Source organism: Drosophila elegans, unplaced genomic scaffold (genome assembly GCF_018152505.1).
Source record: "Drosophila elegans isolate 14027-0461.03 unplaced genomic scaffold, ASM1815250v1 contig_476, whole genome shotgun sequence".
Classification (NCBI taxonomy): Eukaryota; Metazoa; Arthropoda; class Insecta; order Diptera; family Drosophilidae; genus Drosophila; species Drosophila elegans.
Window position 1 is genome coordinate 6,345,731 of NW_024545863.1, and position 18,168 is coordinate 6,363,898.

The 18,168-nt window shown below is 40.8% G+C and overlaps 1 protein-coding gene across 2 annotated transcripts; it reads left to right on the forward strand.

The window, feature by feature from the left end:
- Positions 1–2,675: 2,675 nt before the first annotated feature.
- Positions 2,676–14,843, forward strand: LOC108140762. Of its 2 annotated transcripts, none has more exons than XM_017263748.2 (8): positions 2,676–3,520; positions 8,193–8,838; positions 8,894–9,147; positions 11,091–11,804; positions 12,099–12,334; positions 12,392–12,564; positions 13,444–13,567; positions 14,260–14,843. In XM_017263748.2, exons 2-8 carry the CDS (start codon positions 8,375–8,377, stop codon positions 14,389–14,391), a joined length of 2,097 nt encoding a protein of 698 aa, XP_017119237.1. In that variant the 5' UTR covers positions 2,676–3,520; positions 8,193–8,374; the 3' UTR covers positions 14,392–14,843. The 2 variants fall into 2 exon arrangements, with proteins under 2 accessions (XP_017119237.1, XP_017119238.1); XM_017263749.2 differs by having other exon boundaries at positions 2,676–3,501.
- The last annotated feature ends 3,325 nt before the right edge of the window (positions 14,844–18,168 follow it).

Below are 18,168 nucleotides of genomic sequence, written 5' to 3' on the forward strand. Positions count from 1 at the left end.
TATTCGGTCAATATCTATCGACACATTTTAAAAAATTTTTAGAAGATATATTTTTGGCGGCACCTAAAACCATATTGCTTTTTTGAGGGCATATTAATTTTGAATTTGGTTGGCTGAGTAACGGGTATATAATAGTCGTGGAAAATAAAATTAAAAACTATTCAAAAATTCAATGCCGTTTTGTTCACAGTTTTTCGCGTGCACACTTGCTTTAACCCATAAGCCAACTTCAAAGCCACAAAGCGGGCCAATAAAACAGTGGCCAACTCATTGGAATATTGACGCTTGCCCACTTAATTGTTCGGCAAACGTTCGCCAATTCATCGCACACCAGATCAGGAAATCAGAAAAAGGGGAAAAGAGAATGCTTTGGCTTTGCCCTCGTCTAAAATAGATTTTTTTTTTGTTTTTTTCCTGTGCCGGCAGCTTTCCTTTTTATGAAGGACGAATACGAAACGGCATCCGCCTCCAATTAGAGTTCTGCTGATTTGGCGCACTTAGCGTGAGGCATGTGTTTGTACGCCTCGTTGCCCGCCGTCCACTTGCACATCCACATCTACCAGTAAATCCTCGTCGAGATGGGTGGTCCATTGTAGAAACCCATTAGGATCATGCTCCATTAATTGAGTTCCCATGAAATCGCCTGGTCCATGTGAATGGCACTTGTTACTGGGCCGATTGGGATGGTGTCAAAATTGTGCATGTTCCAAATGGTTTTTGGCCGTCTGAACTACCACTGCCCCCCTCCTCAGTCCTCCATCCTGCCATCAAATTAAGTTACACTTGCACAACGGCAAAAGAATCGTGGCCAGAAGTGAGGGGCACGAGAATTAAATATGCATGGCTATGTTTTGGAGCTCCACTGCCAACTGGGAGTTTGAATCCCCCCTCGGCCTTTGGCCGTAATTGTAATTAGCTTCTGTTGAGGGGGCCCAAAACCGAAGCGGATGAACAAAGGATCTGTGGGGCGTGGCAGATGTAGCGATTGTGGGCGGGAGTTGGGCCAGTGGGTGCGAAATTGGCTAAATGGGTTAGCAGTGGCGCCGTTTCGCCGATAAAGGGCATAAATAATCAGTACATATTGGGTGTGAATCGAATTCAAACAGCGTTTGGTTTGGTTATTCCCTTGCATTGAGCTGAAATTAAATGCTCAACATAGTAAAACATGGTGAGAGCCATTGAATCTGTACTGCCTGATTTCATTGCGCTCATTTCAAAATTCCACTCCCAAATTTGCAAATTTAATTAAATCTATGTTACAAATTATATACTTTAAGCTCATTATTCTACTCAACGACATAATAAAGGTATAATAACATTGTTATGTTATTAAAAGTTTATGGAATAAACCGCTGTCAAAACTATAATGATCTGATAAAGATGATTAATTGCTTAAATTGTAAATGTTCTGTTTAAGATGCTAAATGAATTTTCCGTAATGTTAAACAATCATTTTTAGCTTTTCCACAGCTTGCTCCTTTTAAGCATATTTACCTCTGGTCTATATCGTGCCTTTGGATATAATCCCTCGTCCGCTCCGCAAAAACTTTTCCCAAGGTCTGGGGACCTAAATGAAGTTTGTGCCCGCACTTAACCAAACCGCAATAAATCAAAACACCTGGTGGTGGTGCTTAAGAGGACGACAGCACCACAATGGTGCGACATGAGCAACAAAACAGATAACAGCGAAGGAAAAAATGTTTGAAAAAGGGTAACGCAGTTCCGAATACCCTTGTTTACATTCTTAATGAGTAATGCGTCAAAAAAAAACACTTACGAATACCCTTTTTATTTTTAAAAACGAGGCCAATTCAAATTAAATCATATGTCCTTTAGTTTTGGAAATTTCCAATTAAAATACTTAATGTATAGATTCGCTTTTAAAAAGTATGTTGTAATGACTTTCAATTTTAAATTTCAAGAAACCGCCCAATTCTTAAAGAATACTTCATTATTTCCTTAGTTGACACAGCTTTAAGCGTACGTAGCCTCTCGAGAAAATTTCAGCTCCTTATGTTAGGGAAAAACAATGAAGAAGGGCTAGCACCGAGCGAAATCAAAACTTTTATGGCCTCACAAAATAAACGAAACGGCCAAGAAGGCGATAAGGCTGCAACAACAATGGCAACAACAGGTGTTCGACACAGATTTCCACGCTCACGCTCACACCCATACACATATTCTCTGGCACACGCACACTCACACAGTGGAAGGCGAAAATGAAAACGGTGTTGCCTACTCGCAGGCGCAGCTACTTTGAATGCGGACTTATCCTGGCTGAGTTCTGCATTTGTTAACTGCATTTAGAGGGCTAAACAGGAGCAGAAGCTACGAACTGGCACAAGAAATGAAAAGTGAACAACTTGAGGGCTGAAAAGTTTGTGGCAAAGTTCTTTTTTCTCACACCTTTTGTGGGCCAAGCCTAGCCCAGTGGATTCTCACCACGGAATGCAGTTAAAACTTGCAGCCGCAATTCAATTAAAACTTCAATGTAATACCACGGAGTACACAGCCTCATGAACGTATATATATATATACGTATGTACATGAGTGCGGCTCCTTAACACTGGGATGACAGCAGCGTGCCAAGAGCCAAGTGCCAAGTACCCAGTACCAAGTGCCTTGGATGGCTTCAAACTTTGTTGTCCCGACCTCAGCTGTCCTCGTGTAAACAAACGCCCTGAATTGGGGGCGGGCGGCAAATGAGCAGTGCGGAGCGGACCACGGACGGCCAGCAAAACAGCCGGCTTTGTGTTGCACAGAAGGAGAAACGGAAATGGGAGCAGTTCCTAAATGTTATCCGCGCAGGCGCCCTTAGGACCAGATCCTTGCCACCTATAAAAGCCGTTGCTCTGGCCATTTCCAAGTCAGTTGGTTCGCGGCACTTCTCCGGAAAACTAAAAGCGGGAAAAAGGGAAAAACCATTCGTGCTTAAGCATCGAGCTTCGAACTCGAAACTCCAAACACCAAATTCCATACTCCGTGTGACGATGTTGTGGTTAAGCAATAAAAACTGTAATTAGTGTGCGCTTGTGGACTCGAACAATTTAATTAGCAAACAATGTGGTGAAGAGTGCAAAAATAAATAAACAAACATTTCGGAAGTGGAAAAAACTTAACTTACATAAAACAACATTAATGAAATGCAGTTTCCGAATGGTGGTTAGTGCAACAAAATCGACCACAAAGTAAACTAATTTGCGTTTGGCAATATAATTCGCATTCCAATCAGATTACAAGCCTAAATACTTGTGTGATTTGGCATTAATCGGGCGAACAAGTCTTTGATAAGTTAAAAACTATATATTAAAATAAGTGCTGGTCGATTTGTGGTTGAAAAAACGTCACATGTTTACTAAAAAATTGCATTTAGTGGATTTATTTGAGATAAATAGTGAAAAAATAAAATATTGTGGTATAACACGTTAAATTTGATTTATACTTGACACTGTTTTAATTAACAACAGTTCGAAATTGGATACTTCAAAAGCAGCAGAAAAAGTAATAATCAGTCATCTAGGTAATTTATATCTTAAAAGAGTTGTAATTAAAAAATTCCTTAAATCTCAAACCAAGCTGTTTTCTGTATACAAAAAGTTTTTGTTAATGACCAAATACGGCTACAAAAGCCTGGGATATCTTTTTAGCTAGCTTCCAAGGCTTACCTGTCTTTTGAGGGGCCTTACCCACTTAATTATATTAAATTTAAACTTCCCTGGGCGCCAGACCGACCAGCTCCAAATATTTGCAGCTGGCTTGTGGTCGCCTTTGGAGATTGATTCATGTGCTCGCACTTCTGTGGGGCTCTGCCTTGTAACATACGTGTACGAATTGTTGCGGGAATGGTGCTTAATTGCTGAGCAACCTCATCGCATCAAGCGAGCTTTGAGCCATTACACAGCCACAATTTCATATTGTTACAAAATTGCATTGTTAATGGCCGTTGGCAACCCTCGAACTGGCAACTGACAACTGGTTACTAGTAACTGGCAACTGACAGTCGCTTTTGTCTGCCAGCTTTGCCAAATGGGCTAATGGGGTTGGCGGTTGGAGTTTGGGCCATTTACATACCATTGGTTAATGTGCAGCCCTTTGTAATGGGGCAACTTTTTGCTCTGTCAGCGCAAAATATCTGCGGTTATCTCTGGCCCAGCGAATTTCTTTTCCAGATGCAATAAAAATAAACCTAGCATAGATAATGGATAATGGAGCAATGGGGCAACCAGCAGATCCACCAGGATAATGCAATGATTAGGACCTTCAATCGTTGAATGAGAGCACCTAAGTTGCCCAGTTAAAGCCTTTTAACATCCTCATTCGCGACCTCTGGGAGTAGATTGGATGCTGGCAGCCCCATCCGCTTTCGCGGCAATAACAATAACACCAAACAACAAGAACAGAGACGTTCTTATGCCATTAAGTGGCATTATAATTACAATTTGCACCGAGGGCCAGAAGCCATGGCAATTGGGGGTAGAGAAACTGGGAGACTGGGAAACTGGGAGCGGAAGTGAAGGCCGACCTCGACCATAAAGTTCGCATTTGAAAAGCTCATCAAGCTGAAAAGGGAAGAGGCCACTTAAGTCAGGCGGGTTAACGTTTAAATGCTGACGCAGGTCCTGAGTCCTGAGTTGCCAGGACTCGCATTTAGAGAGACGCCTAATCAGAGCTGGCCCAATTAGCAAATACGCTTAGCAAATAATCCGCTTAGCAAATAATCCGCTTAATCTCAACCGTCAACTTACTTCGATAATCGGGACTGCAGGTATATTTTATCTTGTTTTTTGTTCGACGAGCAGACCCCGACGTATTCCATATAGTACTGAGATTCGGATTTTCAAATTAATTGTGCGCATAAATTTGCCGGGGAGCCGGAGCTCCATGGCCATATCCTTCCGCATCCGGAGCCGGCAACCTTTCGGCTTTGGTTTTTCGGGGCCAGCGGTGGCAATAAATTCACTTTCGTTTCAAACGAGTTTGCATAATTCAAATACCGAAAACTGAAATATATCCCCAGTAAATATTTGTTCAGTTATAAAGTGGATTTAGCCCCAATTTGTTGCGATTTAGTCTGTTGGTTAATTGAGACGGGATTAAGATGAATAATAGGTGGGATACAGATGCCCTGTCTGCCGAAGCATTGCAATGCAGAGAGGAAATCAATAAGACCGGAATTTAATATAGCCACAGAGGAGCTTAGGGCAAAGTGAAATTCTTTGACTGGAATGGCGTGTTCGTCGCAAAAGTTCAGCCAGTGGAGCACGAACACGAATACGAACTCCGGCTTCAAGTGATTTACATATTAGGACCTGCTGGAATTAAGTACCTCCGAGATAGCGCGTGGCAGATAAAACTATTTTAGCACAACAGCCGTAGCCGTACGATTTGTGCGGCTCCTACTAATGGCTGGGAAGATTACGCATACGCCCGGTTGTTTCGACGGATGTGGACTCGTCCCTCAATAAAATTAATTTTAAGACACTTCGAGCTTAATCATTCGCACAGATAAAAGGCGACAGTTGTCCCCGAGGATAATTGCGTATGCGTGTGGAACGGCCTGGGACTTCAGTCGATTTTATTCATTCTAGGGTCTAGGACGTTGATATGGTGCCCGGAATTCAAGGCATAATTTGGGTACAAAATATTTCTGTTCTACGCCCCCTCCCTGGACAATTCCTGGACCCCAAAAAAAAGGGACCAAAACAAGAACTCCCGCCACTTGTGGAAGTTTGGCCAAACGTGCTGAGCCTTTAAACTTGCCCAGTAGACCCACGCGTGTGGAGGTGGCTATCAGTTTTACGAGTCCTCGGGGATCCACTCTTGTTAAACTCGCATCCCACTGCTCACATTGTTGTCAGGCGGGGAGCACTCAAAACATGTCGGAGATTTGCCTGAGCCAACTGCCTTTTGATATTCAATCATCTCGAGCATCGCTCCCAAAATGGCACCCACAAACACACGCAGAGGACAAAATAAGTTGAATGTGGGCCATATATTTTAAGATCATTATTTTAGATCGTGTAACATAACTACACATACATAAAAATTGTTATAGAAACTAGATTATTGTTACGTGAATTTGGGTATGAAACATTTCTCAATAAGAGAAAGTGTTAAATTAATACCACGAAAGTATCAACATAAAAATTATTTGCTTTAAAAAAAGTATTTTCAAGACTTATTAAAACTAAATTTACAGTTTTGTTTTTGAAGAATATTATGCATTTCCAAAATTCCCAAACAAAAAATATGTTCCATCAGCTAAGGGTTCTGTTTGGCGAAATTTTAACTTATGTATTTAACTGGAATTTGTTTGTTAAATACATAGTTACTCGCAGTAAAATTTGTCACAGTGCATGTACGCACACATGTTGACTTTCAGCTGGCCTTCAATTTGTTCATAATAATGTCCGCCTACATTGAAGTGTCACAGCGTGGGCGGAAACATGTATTTTGATGTTTCCTTTTTTTCGCTGCCTTCAAAGGGAAATCGAAATCGATGTGTGCGTGTCGATTCGATTTTGCTCTCCCCGAGACTCCTCAAAAACAACAACTCAACTCGACAAAATTCAAGCAATAAAAGCATAAAAGCAGCAAAACAATACTAATTTTCCTTGATGGCGACGGATGGCCGAGTAGTATTCCCCAGTGGCCAACCGCAGATCGTGGCTAGGAGTTCGCTGGGTGGGGGCATAAAATATGCATTTGGCTTAGCCCGGCGACTTTCCGCCTGATTTACGTGCCTGGCCGCTCACCTTGGCCAAGTCTATTTGGAATTCAAAAGCTTTTAACAGATTGTCGCAGGCAGTAACTTTGCCAATTTGCAAAAGTTCAACTGAGCAGCAGCAGCGGTAGCAAAACAAAGTGGATTAAGGGCAATACAGGCGGAGAGAAAACAATAACAATTACACTGATTGCCGCCCCCGGAGAAATCGTTGACTGTTGAGTGACGACCTGCCTGTCTGTCTTTTGGTCGGTCGGTCAGTCAGACGACCGGAAGCAGAAATGGGAGCGTTCGTCCTTTTTTTGGGGCCAGCCGATAGATGGAACTGTAACTGGCCATAAAGCCATTGAGGACTCAATGTTGAGCACATTGCATTCCGCTCTGTTCCATATTTGCTCGTGTTGTACATTTTGCATTTCGCACTGGGACCGGAGGACGATGCGATGCCCAAAAGGATGCGCCCCGGATTCGAAAGTTAGGTCCGCCGCCACTGGAAGCGCACATTTATCTCCCGAAAATGTTTTGCTGCTGCCTTATTGTTTCGCCCAACTGTGATTGCAGTGCTTATGTGCGTAAAAATTCTATTTGATTGCACGTTTATGTTGTGGATTTAACTTTTTCTCCCTCCTGCGGGCACTGCATCTTCCAATGGCTACACTGCTGGCCATTGTTTGCCATCCAGCAGGCTGCAGAAATTCTTAATCCAGATATTTATTTCCTGCACCAAGATATGAAAGCTACTGTTCTGGATCCTTAAGCTGCTTGTTACCAAGAGAACCTTTAATAGCCACAATAAATACTCGTAAACACTGTTTCTTTTAGGTGATATTCAGGTGGCCCGGTGTAGTTATTAAGCTTTAAATAAATCTGGATTGCAGTAAATAAGTCGAACACATAGCGTTTATCTTATGAGTAAGAAACGAGAGACCCTTACTCTTTTCATTTTCTTTACAACAAGCTTATTTATACAATATTTATAGTTTTAATTTGAATTGAAATGTAAAACTAAGGCTTTCATTTCAAAAATAATTTTAAAAAACTTTCTTAGAAGCTTAATTTCAATCACACTTTATAGAATTTAATACTCAAAAAAATACATGGGAAAGCATTAAATACCTGCAAATTTAATAAAATAGTAAATATTTTGCACTTTTTGCGAAGTAAATTAAATTCCTTTGTTCACAAATTCGACATTCTGCATAAGTGTCCTCAGGGCAACCAAAATAAATTGTCGTCCAGATACCGAAATAGCTTTTTATATAAATCATCCGAGAAAGTAGCAACTGCAACCTGCAGCTATTATCATGCAAAGCCCTACTCTATTATTTGAATAGAATTGGAGACTCTGGTCCGGGGTGTCCTTTTTGTCCTTTTTGTGCTGTTTGTGCTGTTAGTGCTTTCTGTCCTTTTGTCCTTTGGCAATGCCACCTCAATTACACTCTATTTTTTTGTACTTACCTCATCGCAGGCCAGCGATGAATGCAGGTGGTGCTGTTTAAGTGCCACTGGTCTGGAGAGGGGCAGCCAGATCCCAGTGGAATCAGAGCCGGAACGTGACTTTTGCCGAAAGTAAATTGAGCCACCGCAGCGATAAAGGCTGCCATGTCAACCAGCGAGTGTCGCTAGGATACTCGTAGAGATAAAGGACAAATGGCGGGGTCCAATGCAGGTGCCCGTGCCCTCGTGATGAGCCCCGATGACATCTATTCGCGGGTACCGCCCATCCCTCCCCTGCTCCTGGTCCTGATGCTGCAGTTGCTGACCTCCGCTGCAGCCAGTCCGGTGCCCAATCCATGTGCCCACAAGGGCATGTCCGAGCTGATTCGCAGCAGCCCGGTGATTGTCAAGGCCCTCGCCGCACGGGTCTTTGCCGACGAGCTGCCGGGGCTGACGGGCCACGAGGATACGATTTTAATAACATTAACGCCGGAAACTATATACAAGGGCGCCTCCCTGCTGAAGGTGGCCAACGGCGGCGGCGATGCCAAGGACCCACTGACCCCGCGAGCCGGTGGAGGACCCATGTCCTGGAGTTGGGGGGGCTACAATGCAGCCCCCAGCAGCAGCGGCGGTCGCTCATGGAGCGGCGCTGAGTCAGCCTTTCAGTACGAAGGGTAAGTAATCCCCGCAACGCCATCAGCACTTTGTCCACTTTATCTCCATCCACAGGCAGCTCAATGCCACCCTCCAGCCACTGCGTTGTTTCGATAATAACATGCTGAAAATGCTGCCGGCGGAGTTAATTGCCTTTGGCAAACTGCTGCCCGCCTCGGCATCCTCTGCATCCTCAGCATCCTCCAGTCCTGCAGCCCGCCAGTTGCAACGACCGCCCGTGGGCGGCGCCAGTGATGTGCTCCAAATCAGCGTCAACGGCCTGCATCGCTGGACGCCGCAGTTCGAGAATCATATCTGGAAGCATTTGGGTAAGCACCTACACTTAGCCAATAAGTAGTTTACTTTAACGTTTATGAGCCTTTTACAAGGAGTTTCATACAATTTTTTTATAATTATATGATACAATTTTGTAATTTTGTACCTTTGTTTCGTCTTTAACCTCTTAAAATGTTTGGTGATTTTGTTAACTTTTAAGTTGATTGTTTTAAAAAGCTCATATTTTAACTTATTTAAGCGAAGAAAAATGTAGCTAAAAGAAAGTTTTTTTAATACAATATGTTATATGAATATGAATAATATTTGGGAAAAATGTTTTTTTATTATTTTTGAATTTTAGATAGTATTTATGTTTCAACTTAAAATGTTTGCAGTCCTTAAACATACATTTCGGAGGTATGTTTTTTAGAGTTCTTGGAATTTTTTTCTTTGACTGCATCAATCCTGTCCCCACTTGATCGCCTTTCCCGGGACTGACCTATTCAGGCTTCCGCCGCATCCTCTAGTTAATCGCAATGCGCTTGTTAGTTGTTGCATTGTTGAGCAAATCGCCCCGGCCGGATGTTTGCCAAGTATTGGATGAACCCGGCGGCTGGATAGAGTTTCCAAACTAGAGGCCACTGGTCAGACTGGGCTCGGATGGACCAATCAGTGGTAATTGGCACTAGAGGGCCAAACTCCAACCCGCTCGAATATGCCAACATAATTGCAGGCAACTGTGTTATTTAAAGCCGCTTATATCGGATTCCATTTGGGCTTTAAAGTAATTCAACAGTGAAATGCGGCGAACACGTAGAATTCCTCCACTTGTTCGGTTTATTTGCCAGTCTATTGTGACTGTATAAGCTCAGCTGGGAGATTAATCTTTGATGAAGATTGATAGCAATCGACGACACGTTGAGTTGCCTTCGCAGGGAAGGGGAAAATATAAAATAGAAAAAATAAAATAAAATGAAAAACATAATAAAAAAGGAAACTTCTCGATGATGCAGCAGATGTGGCAGATGTGGGGCAGAGCCGGCAATCCTCTCAAGCCGGCAATCCGCACCACAGCCACTCGAGGGAAGCAACACTTGACTTTTTTGTCAAGCGGTGTGGCGCCCACTGAGGAGGATCTGCCTTGAATGGCGGCAGCTTCCCATTCTGAAAGGAGGACTACAGTCCGAGGAACAGACGGCACAAAATTTGGCACGGTGATTTGTACGACTCATAGTAGCGAGAAAAAAGATTCCCGAATGCACAAGAAAAAATATAATTAGGAAACTTATTAGCCCATATAAAAGGATAAGCGTTAATTAAAAGTTCGGAACTTATAGCGTTGGAAAGACACTTGGATATTAAATTAAAAAAATCACGTTTATTTGCATGCTAAGCTCGAGGTCATGGCTGGTTTTAATATTGCTATAACAAAACGTTTTTATTTAGTTTTTATCACACTTTTACTAAGTGATGAAAAGTAATGACCTCGAGTTCAGCAAGCTGACAATTTACAGGTCACTAAAACCAAAACAAAATTAAATGAATAAATATATTCATAAAATAGGTTAATAAAATTTAAAACTCAAAAGAACTCAAGTGCATTTTAAGGAATATAAATGAAATATGTAAATGTTTGACAATTTAAAATAAATAATAGTAGTTAATTAAATACTAAGTTTTCAATTAAAAAAAAACAATTAACTCAATAAAAGTTATTTGGAAGTTTTGATTTAATTTAAATTCTTGCATAAAACGACATGTAAATATGATACATATATATTAAACTGCTTTAAATTAAAATTTAATAATGGACATTTAAGGTGTGGACAAAGAATAAAATGAAATTTGGTCAGGTAAATTTAAATACGTTACATACAAAAATTGAAAAGAAATTACAAAAAAAGCTACAATTATTCGTTTTTTTTTCGTTTCAACATGGTTGTTTTTCCTTCCTTCCTTGTTTTTCGAAACTCACCGCACAAACAATCAATTACAGGCTGGGACGACTGGAGCGACTTCACCTTGTGCAGCGTCACCTGCGGTCAGGGTGTGCAGCAACGCTTCCGGCGTTGTCTGCTGGACAATCCGCTGGTGGACATGAACATGAACATGAACCTCAACCTACAGGACGATGACGAGGATGACGAGAATGAGGCTGATGCAGATGCAGATGCCGATACAGTTGCAGGGAGTGAGGACGATAATGCCGCAAATGAGCTGACCGTGTCCAAGGGGGCAGACGACTTCAGCGATGGCAATAATGATTTGTTCGCCGATGACGGGGATGAGAACGACCTGCTCATAATGCGAGCAAGTGGCGACGAGTCATTGCATAGATTTGACCAAACGACCACGATAATGCCACAGTCCAGAGTCCATGTCCATGTCCATTCGCATCCGAATCCGAATCCAAGTGCTACGGCACCTATCCCCATGGGAGAAACAAGAGGCGGTAATGAACCACTGCAAGCAGATGGAGGAGGAACAGATGAAAGTGTCAGCTTTGTGATGAGTGCAGGAGCAGGAACTGCAGGAGCAGGAACGGGAACGGGAAAGGAAACTGAAGCTGGAGCTGGAGCTGGCACCAGGAAGGCACGTGCCAGCAATCAGCACAAGAAACGCAAACCAACCAAGAGCGTGGCTATGTCCACGTTGCTCTGCGAGGGCTACAACATCGAGCAACGCAACTGCAACAGTTTCGAGTGCAGCGGTGAGTTCATCAATCAATACTTAAATCATTGACTTTAACTCAGTTTAAAATCGGTACATTTCTTATGATTATTATTATCAAATAATAATATAATAATACCCTAAACTTAAAGGTTTATCTACGGGGAGTTAAAAAAAAAAATGTTTTTCTATAGTTTTACCTATTTCAGGGGATATATAAAATTAGCTTAAGTTTAAGAAATTTTGTTTTTTGTAGGCCTTATTAATACAGAGGTTTCTGGTGAGAACATTTGGATCATTGAAGTTTTGTTTTCCTTATAAATCAATTAAACAGATGACATAAGTGATCTGCTAAAATTCTACAAGAAGCTGCCGATGAGCGAGGAGCTGCCCACCCAGGCTTCGGAAGCCTCATCCTACCCAGATCCCTATTCGAATGCGGATCTCACCACGGCGGGGCTAATGGGCACAGCCTTCATTCCAACGCCCTCGACGCCTTTTAATATGGGCTACATTCGAAGCTGGCGGAACTTGCTCAACTTCACGCTGATGGTCACGCTGAGGGCGAAGGTGGGTTCGCCTTCTGGTTACTTAACGAATGGGAATCACAAGTTATGTTCATTTCAGAACGATACCAAGAGCACGGCGACCATCTTCTCCATCCGCAACGCCACCCACAATCTTTATCTGGAGGCCTGCAAGGACGGCCTGCGATTGTATCTGGAGCGGGACAATACGACGGAAATGTTGCCGGTGAAATTCAATTTATACGATTATCGCTGGCATCAAGTGGCCATCAGGTGAGTGTGTGTGCTTGGGTGGGGTGTGTATGGGATGGAGATGGGGATGGGTATTGGTGGCTGGATGGTGGTAGTGGCCTCCATGTGCTGATGATTGCCAATCACTGCCTCCGTGTGCCTCTGTGTGAGCTTTTGGCACTCACTTCGATCCGATGGCCATCGACGCTGACACTTTCGTTTATTTGCATTTTCAATTTATTAGCATAAATGTTTGTGCCATGAAACGCACACTGGCAGCCACTTGACACACATGCAAATAGTAGGCAGGCACACAGTTGCGGTCGAAGAAATAGCATTCTGAACATTTGCTTTTTTATTTGCTTAAAATTTAACTGTTTGAGTGAAACATATTGTGGTACTTAAATCAATGGATTTAATTAATTTGTTTTTGCATGATCTCCTATCCATTACTTTTGATGAAAACAAATATTTTGGTTTAAAATTATAATTTTATTTTTTTTTTAATCCTATCTGATAAAGAAAGGTGCTTCCAAAATAAAAACTATCAGTATTTAAAATATATTACAATAACTTTTTAATTAATGCACACAATCACGATATTGTTATTGCTTTGGCCGCAGCTGTTAACAGACGGTCTGCACATGAATATCGAGGACTTTTTTTTTTTTGGTTTTTGCTTTTTGCTGGCTACAACGACACACAGCCAAATTGACACTCGGTTCAAGTTGGTAACATTTGTCATCGACCGTCGGCACATTTCTCACTGTCACTGTGCGGTGGCTCACACACACACACATACACACACACATACAAACGCACAGCAACAATGCATCAATATGTATCCATATATAGTTTAATAATTTGCGAATAGCTCACTTAAACATTATTGTTTTGCTGTTATTTCCATCCACTGTGCAGTATACAGAATGGCGATTTCATTTCGATTTACGTCGATTGCGCGTGGACCAACAGTTTCGTTGTCTCCAAGCGACTGTTCACGTTGCCCATGGACGCGGATGTGGAAATTGGACGCGGCTTTAATGTGAGTATAGATGATATATATGCTGTTTCCCGGGGGAGACATACAATTCGACTTTCATGCCTTTCACTGCCCGTCGACTGACTCAACCCCTAATAATCTAGAGTGTTTCTAAATCAAAGTTCTATGAGAATATAAGTTGCTTAAATTTCTTATAATAATGCTTGCAAATTTTTCGTAACAAATAAATAAATGATAGACTTTGGTTTTGTCAATAATTAATCACCAGCTCCCTAATCTTAAGCATTAAAAAAATATAAACCATCAAAACAACCATATAAAGTTTTAATGTAAAGACAAGCTTAATCCTTTAATACTTACTATTTTGAAATTAATTTTGTTGTTTAAAAATGAAGAAAGTAAAAACAGTGTTCCATAAAATAGCGCAAATTTCCTTTGAGATATTTTATTTAATTATCAAAGATAATACGTATAACTTTTATGACAAATGTTGTTTTAAAAGTGAGTAGTTTTTATAAGAAAGCATATCTCTGAATTCAATGGGCCCTACATTGTGCATTCAATTAAATGTAATAAATGTAAACATTTCGACGCTCGTACATGTTTCTTTGTGAAGCCTGCATGGCAATGATAGCGCATCCGCCCCGTTGGGCATTCACAATGGGAATTATACAATGATTGGCGGACAATTATGTACTTTATGGGCATTAACTTTCGTTTTTTACTCGTCGCAGGGGGAACTGCAGCAACTACTCGTCCTGCCGGAAAACCAGGAGCGGCTGCAGTGCAGCAACAAGCGAACCTCCATCAACGAGGTAAAGCGCTACATCATCGACACATTCATCGAGGACTACAATGGCAACTGAGCCAAATGCCAATCGACCGAATGCCACTGAATATGCATGCGAATATGCGTATATTAGATTGCGGCAAATCCAAACAAAAGCCGATTACAAATTCACCAAATCAAAACTGCATAGATTTATAATTATTCATTTGATTTGCATATATATATAAGGGCAAAAAGGTATGTACAACTACACATACGAATATTACGCATACGCCATGTGATTTATGCGCTAACGAAGAGCGCACTCCACCACACAACCCATAAGCAGTCAGTAAAATTCGATTATGGGCACAATGTGGGTATCATTTTCACCAAGAAGAATGTGCTCCGTATTTGTAATGATTAAGCTAATTTGACGGAATACAATAATTGTAAACGCAGAAATGAATTCAGTTTGCCAAACGGAAGGCGAATGCTAAACAAAAAACAAACAAACAGAATATAACGCAACTATGTATATGGTAAAAATAAACTTTTGTTTTCTTTTATGTATGCTGGTTGGTTAAACATAAGTAAAACCATATTTTTAACAGACCACTCACACGGGTTTTTGGGCTTGAGTAAGCAAAATTTGAATATGTAAATAAGGTGGAATATTGTTTGGCCAGCGAGGTCCCCGATAAGTTGACCAACTGCATGGGTGCTAAGCACTCATAACTGTCAGCTTGTGGTTTTTGGGCATTCAAGTGCGCTTCACTAATTTGACAAAGGATCAACATGTACAATGTACATTATGCTGGGACCCGTCAAGTGCTTCTGTCTTGGTTTACTGGATAATCCCTGAACAGATATTCTAGCACTAGTGAGAGGCTTTACCGATATAGACGGTTAAAGCTGGAGCGTCACTTGAACAAAACTCAGCCGCATCTAAATTCATAATTTCCTCCTGGCGGAGAGAAGCCCGACGACCGGCATCCGTTTATGCGGTTTTGCTTCTGTCTCTGGATCGTAAATAACCTACTTCTGCTCTATTTTCCTAGCTCCATCCTCCATTAATTTTACAGAGTACTTTTGGCTATTACGCATAGCACCATTAAGTAAATTTAAAGGATTTGTTGTAATTTTCTATAATCTTAACCAATAATTTTAAACAATTAATTAAGTTCTTCATTATCCTAACACGCGTTCATTGCCTATATTTATATTTAAGAACACTAATTTTTATGTTTTTTCTAAACGCTGACATTTTTATGTTGCTATAATGTTTTTCTGGTAGTTTAATTCATTCGCAGTCTTTTGCTTATTAAAGCACTTTTTTAGTATATTTATTTTTAAAGTGGTTTACATCTCGCAAGATAAAAAAAATTGCACACTATTAACCCCAAAGTATTATTTGTTGTTGAAATTTATACATTTATAATAAAACAAAAATATATATTATATAGTCTTTAATTATTGCGCAACAAGCTATGCTATACTTTTTTGTAAACCAATTTGGAAGCAGTTAAATTAGGTATTTTAAGGTCGGGACACCTGAGTGTATCTTTTATATTCTACCTTCTTCTCCACGTCATTGGCAATTTCAGGCTTTGGGTAAAAATGTTGCCGCGCTTGGCAAGTGAATGCAGGCGACAGGCGGTGGAGACATTGATGAATTTCCTGTCGCATCCTTGGCTCTCGCTGCCTGGCAGGTGGGTCTTATGCTCGAGGATCCGGACTTTGGCACCGCCTGGCAACGTCAAATAAACCTCCGACTACGACTATAACTCCGCCAAACAACAGCAAGTCGTCGCCCATTGTGACTTAATAACTTCTACTCACGTCATCAAGGTGCATTGAACCGTGAAGTAGGGAAAATGTAGATGGGCGAAACCATATAATTATAACCCCTGAAAAAATGAGTTGAATCTGCGATGAGCAGGAGTGGAGGTGCACTGGTTTCTGAATTAACTGCGTTGGCATTTGGCTTTTAATTTTGCCACTTTAAATACCACACAGGTGACACATATTCGAGAGCTGCCAGCAATTAGTTGCAGTTGGATGGGAAAGCGAGATAGCCAGGTAAATAGAGCACGAACTTTACCAGTTCTGTCATTAAAAATTTAATAGCCGGTATCTTAAATTCGAAAATGTATAACATACCGTGCCGCACGCAGACATAAATCTCTGCCTCTGAACAATCCACAGGGTAAGTTAGAAATTAAAAACAGGTGACAGAGGTTGGCTGGATCCGTTTGCTTTTTCCTTGCCGGCAATGCCGAGTTTGTGGTACTTCGGACCACGACTAAGACGGAAATCGGGTCATGATGGCAACTACCCCGAAAGTCTTCGTTAAGGTATTAAAGTCACGCGGCAATGCAAGTAATTCATTTCAAAGTCGTATAAAGGCGAACAAAAACGCCAAAGGCATGCGTTTACAAGTGCAATTTTATTTATTTATGGTTGCTTGGGGCGGAGCAACTTCTTCCAGGATTCCGCGCCATCTTAACATAATTTTTTTTACTTTTACGGCTCATTAATGTGAACTTTTAATGAAAACGAAAACTGCAATATAAATAAATGTTTTATGGTTTCCCAATAAGAAAAGTAAATATATCAAATCAACTCATACGTAAACGTACAAAAAATTTTTAATTTATTTATTTAATCAATATTTGTATTGCTCATATTAATTCAATGCTCTTTGATTTTTAAATAAAAGGTTAATAACGTGTGCGGATGACAAACCTTTAATTACAATTTTTATGTCAGTCATACAGTAAATGACTATTCCATATAATTGTACACATTTAAGATTAAATCAGTACCCATTTAAAACTGCCTTTAAGGGATTATTGTTTTTATGTGAACTGGATGGGTAGATATTACCACTTGATACAGTTAAGCTTTAAAAGTTTGCAAAGGAACCGGCTCTACAATGATATTTGCACAATGCATTTCGGACGTGACATGTAAAGCTGTTTAAGTCCAACTTCACCTCTTTGGAAGCTGGGTGGCCAGCAAAGAGCGTTCATGGAACATCGCCCATTGTCAATCCGAATCCTGAAACGGGGCTGGCTGACTGGTCAAAGGCCATGGCCAGAGGTCTTGGCGAGGATGTGCTCATAGTCTGGCCACAGGATCCGTATAAATGCCTTTATTTGTGTAGGTCAAACAAAATGAACTGTAACAATATTGATACAGCTGGCATCGGAGGTTCGAGCACAAAAGTATTGTGGTACGACTGCAACTTCCCCAACCCCGATAAGTCTGGTTGCCAGCCAGCTTTTTGTTTCCGCAGTTCATCAGACCAGCGAGCAGCTTCATTAACCTAAGCCACAAGAGTTTTACAAAGGATTAACTTGTCTATTGAATGAAAAATAAGTATTTGGTCGAGCTTGCATGCTTCCAGAATGTGCGCATTAAAATTAAATGTATGCTTGCTGCGGTCAAAATAATTGGCTTAAGCAGTTTGCCACATATCACTTGAAATCTCGTTTGATGCATGCACAATTAGATTCAATTTAAACAAGATTAGTTTTGGAGTTTATTTAGGATAAGGTGGGAGTGAGCATCCAAAGTTGATAAGAAAAGATTATTTTAAACTGGCAAATCATACTAACAAATAAGAGAATAAGACTGCTGGTTATTCAATATAGTTAAAATTCAAATTCAAAAAAAATTAAAATACGTAGTTAGCTAAATCGAATCAGTTACAAAATGCAGTTGAAATTTTAGAACTCACCTCTCAATTCAAACTTGGTTTTCTACAATACAACATTTTTTAATATAGTTCAAATTCAATCTACAGAGCTTGAATATCGAGTTTTAGGTTTTTCGCGCCACATCGCAAGCTTTTTCCATTCCCTAACGG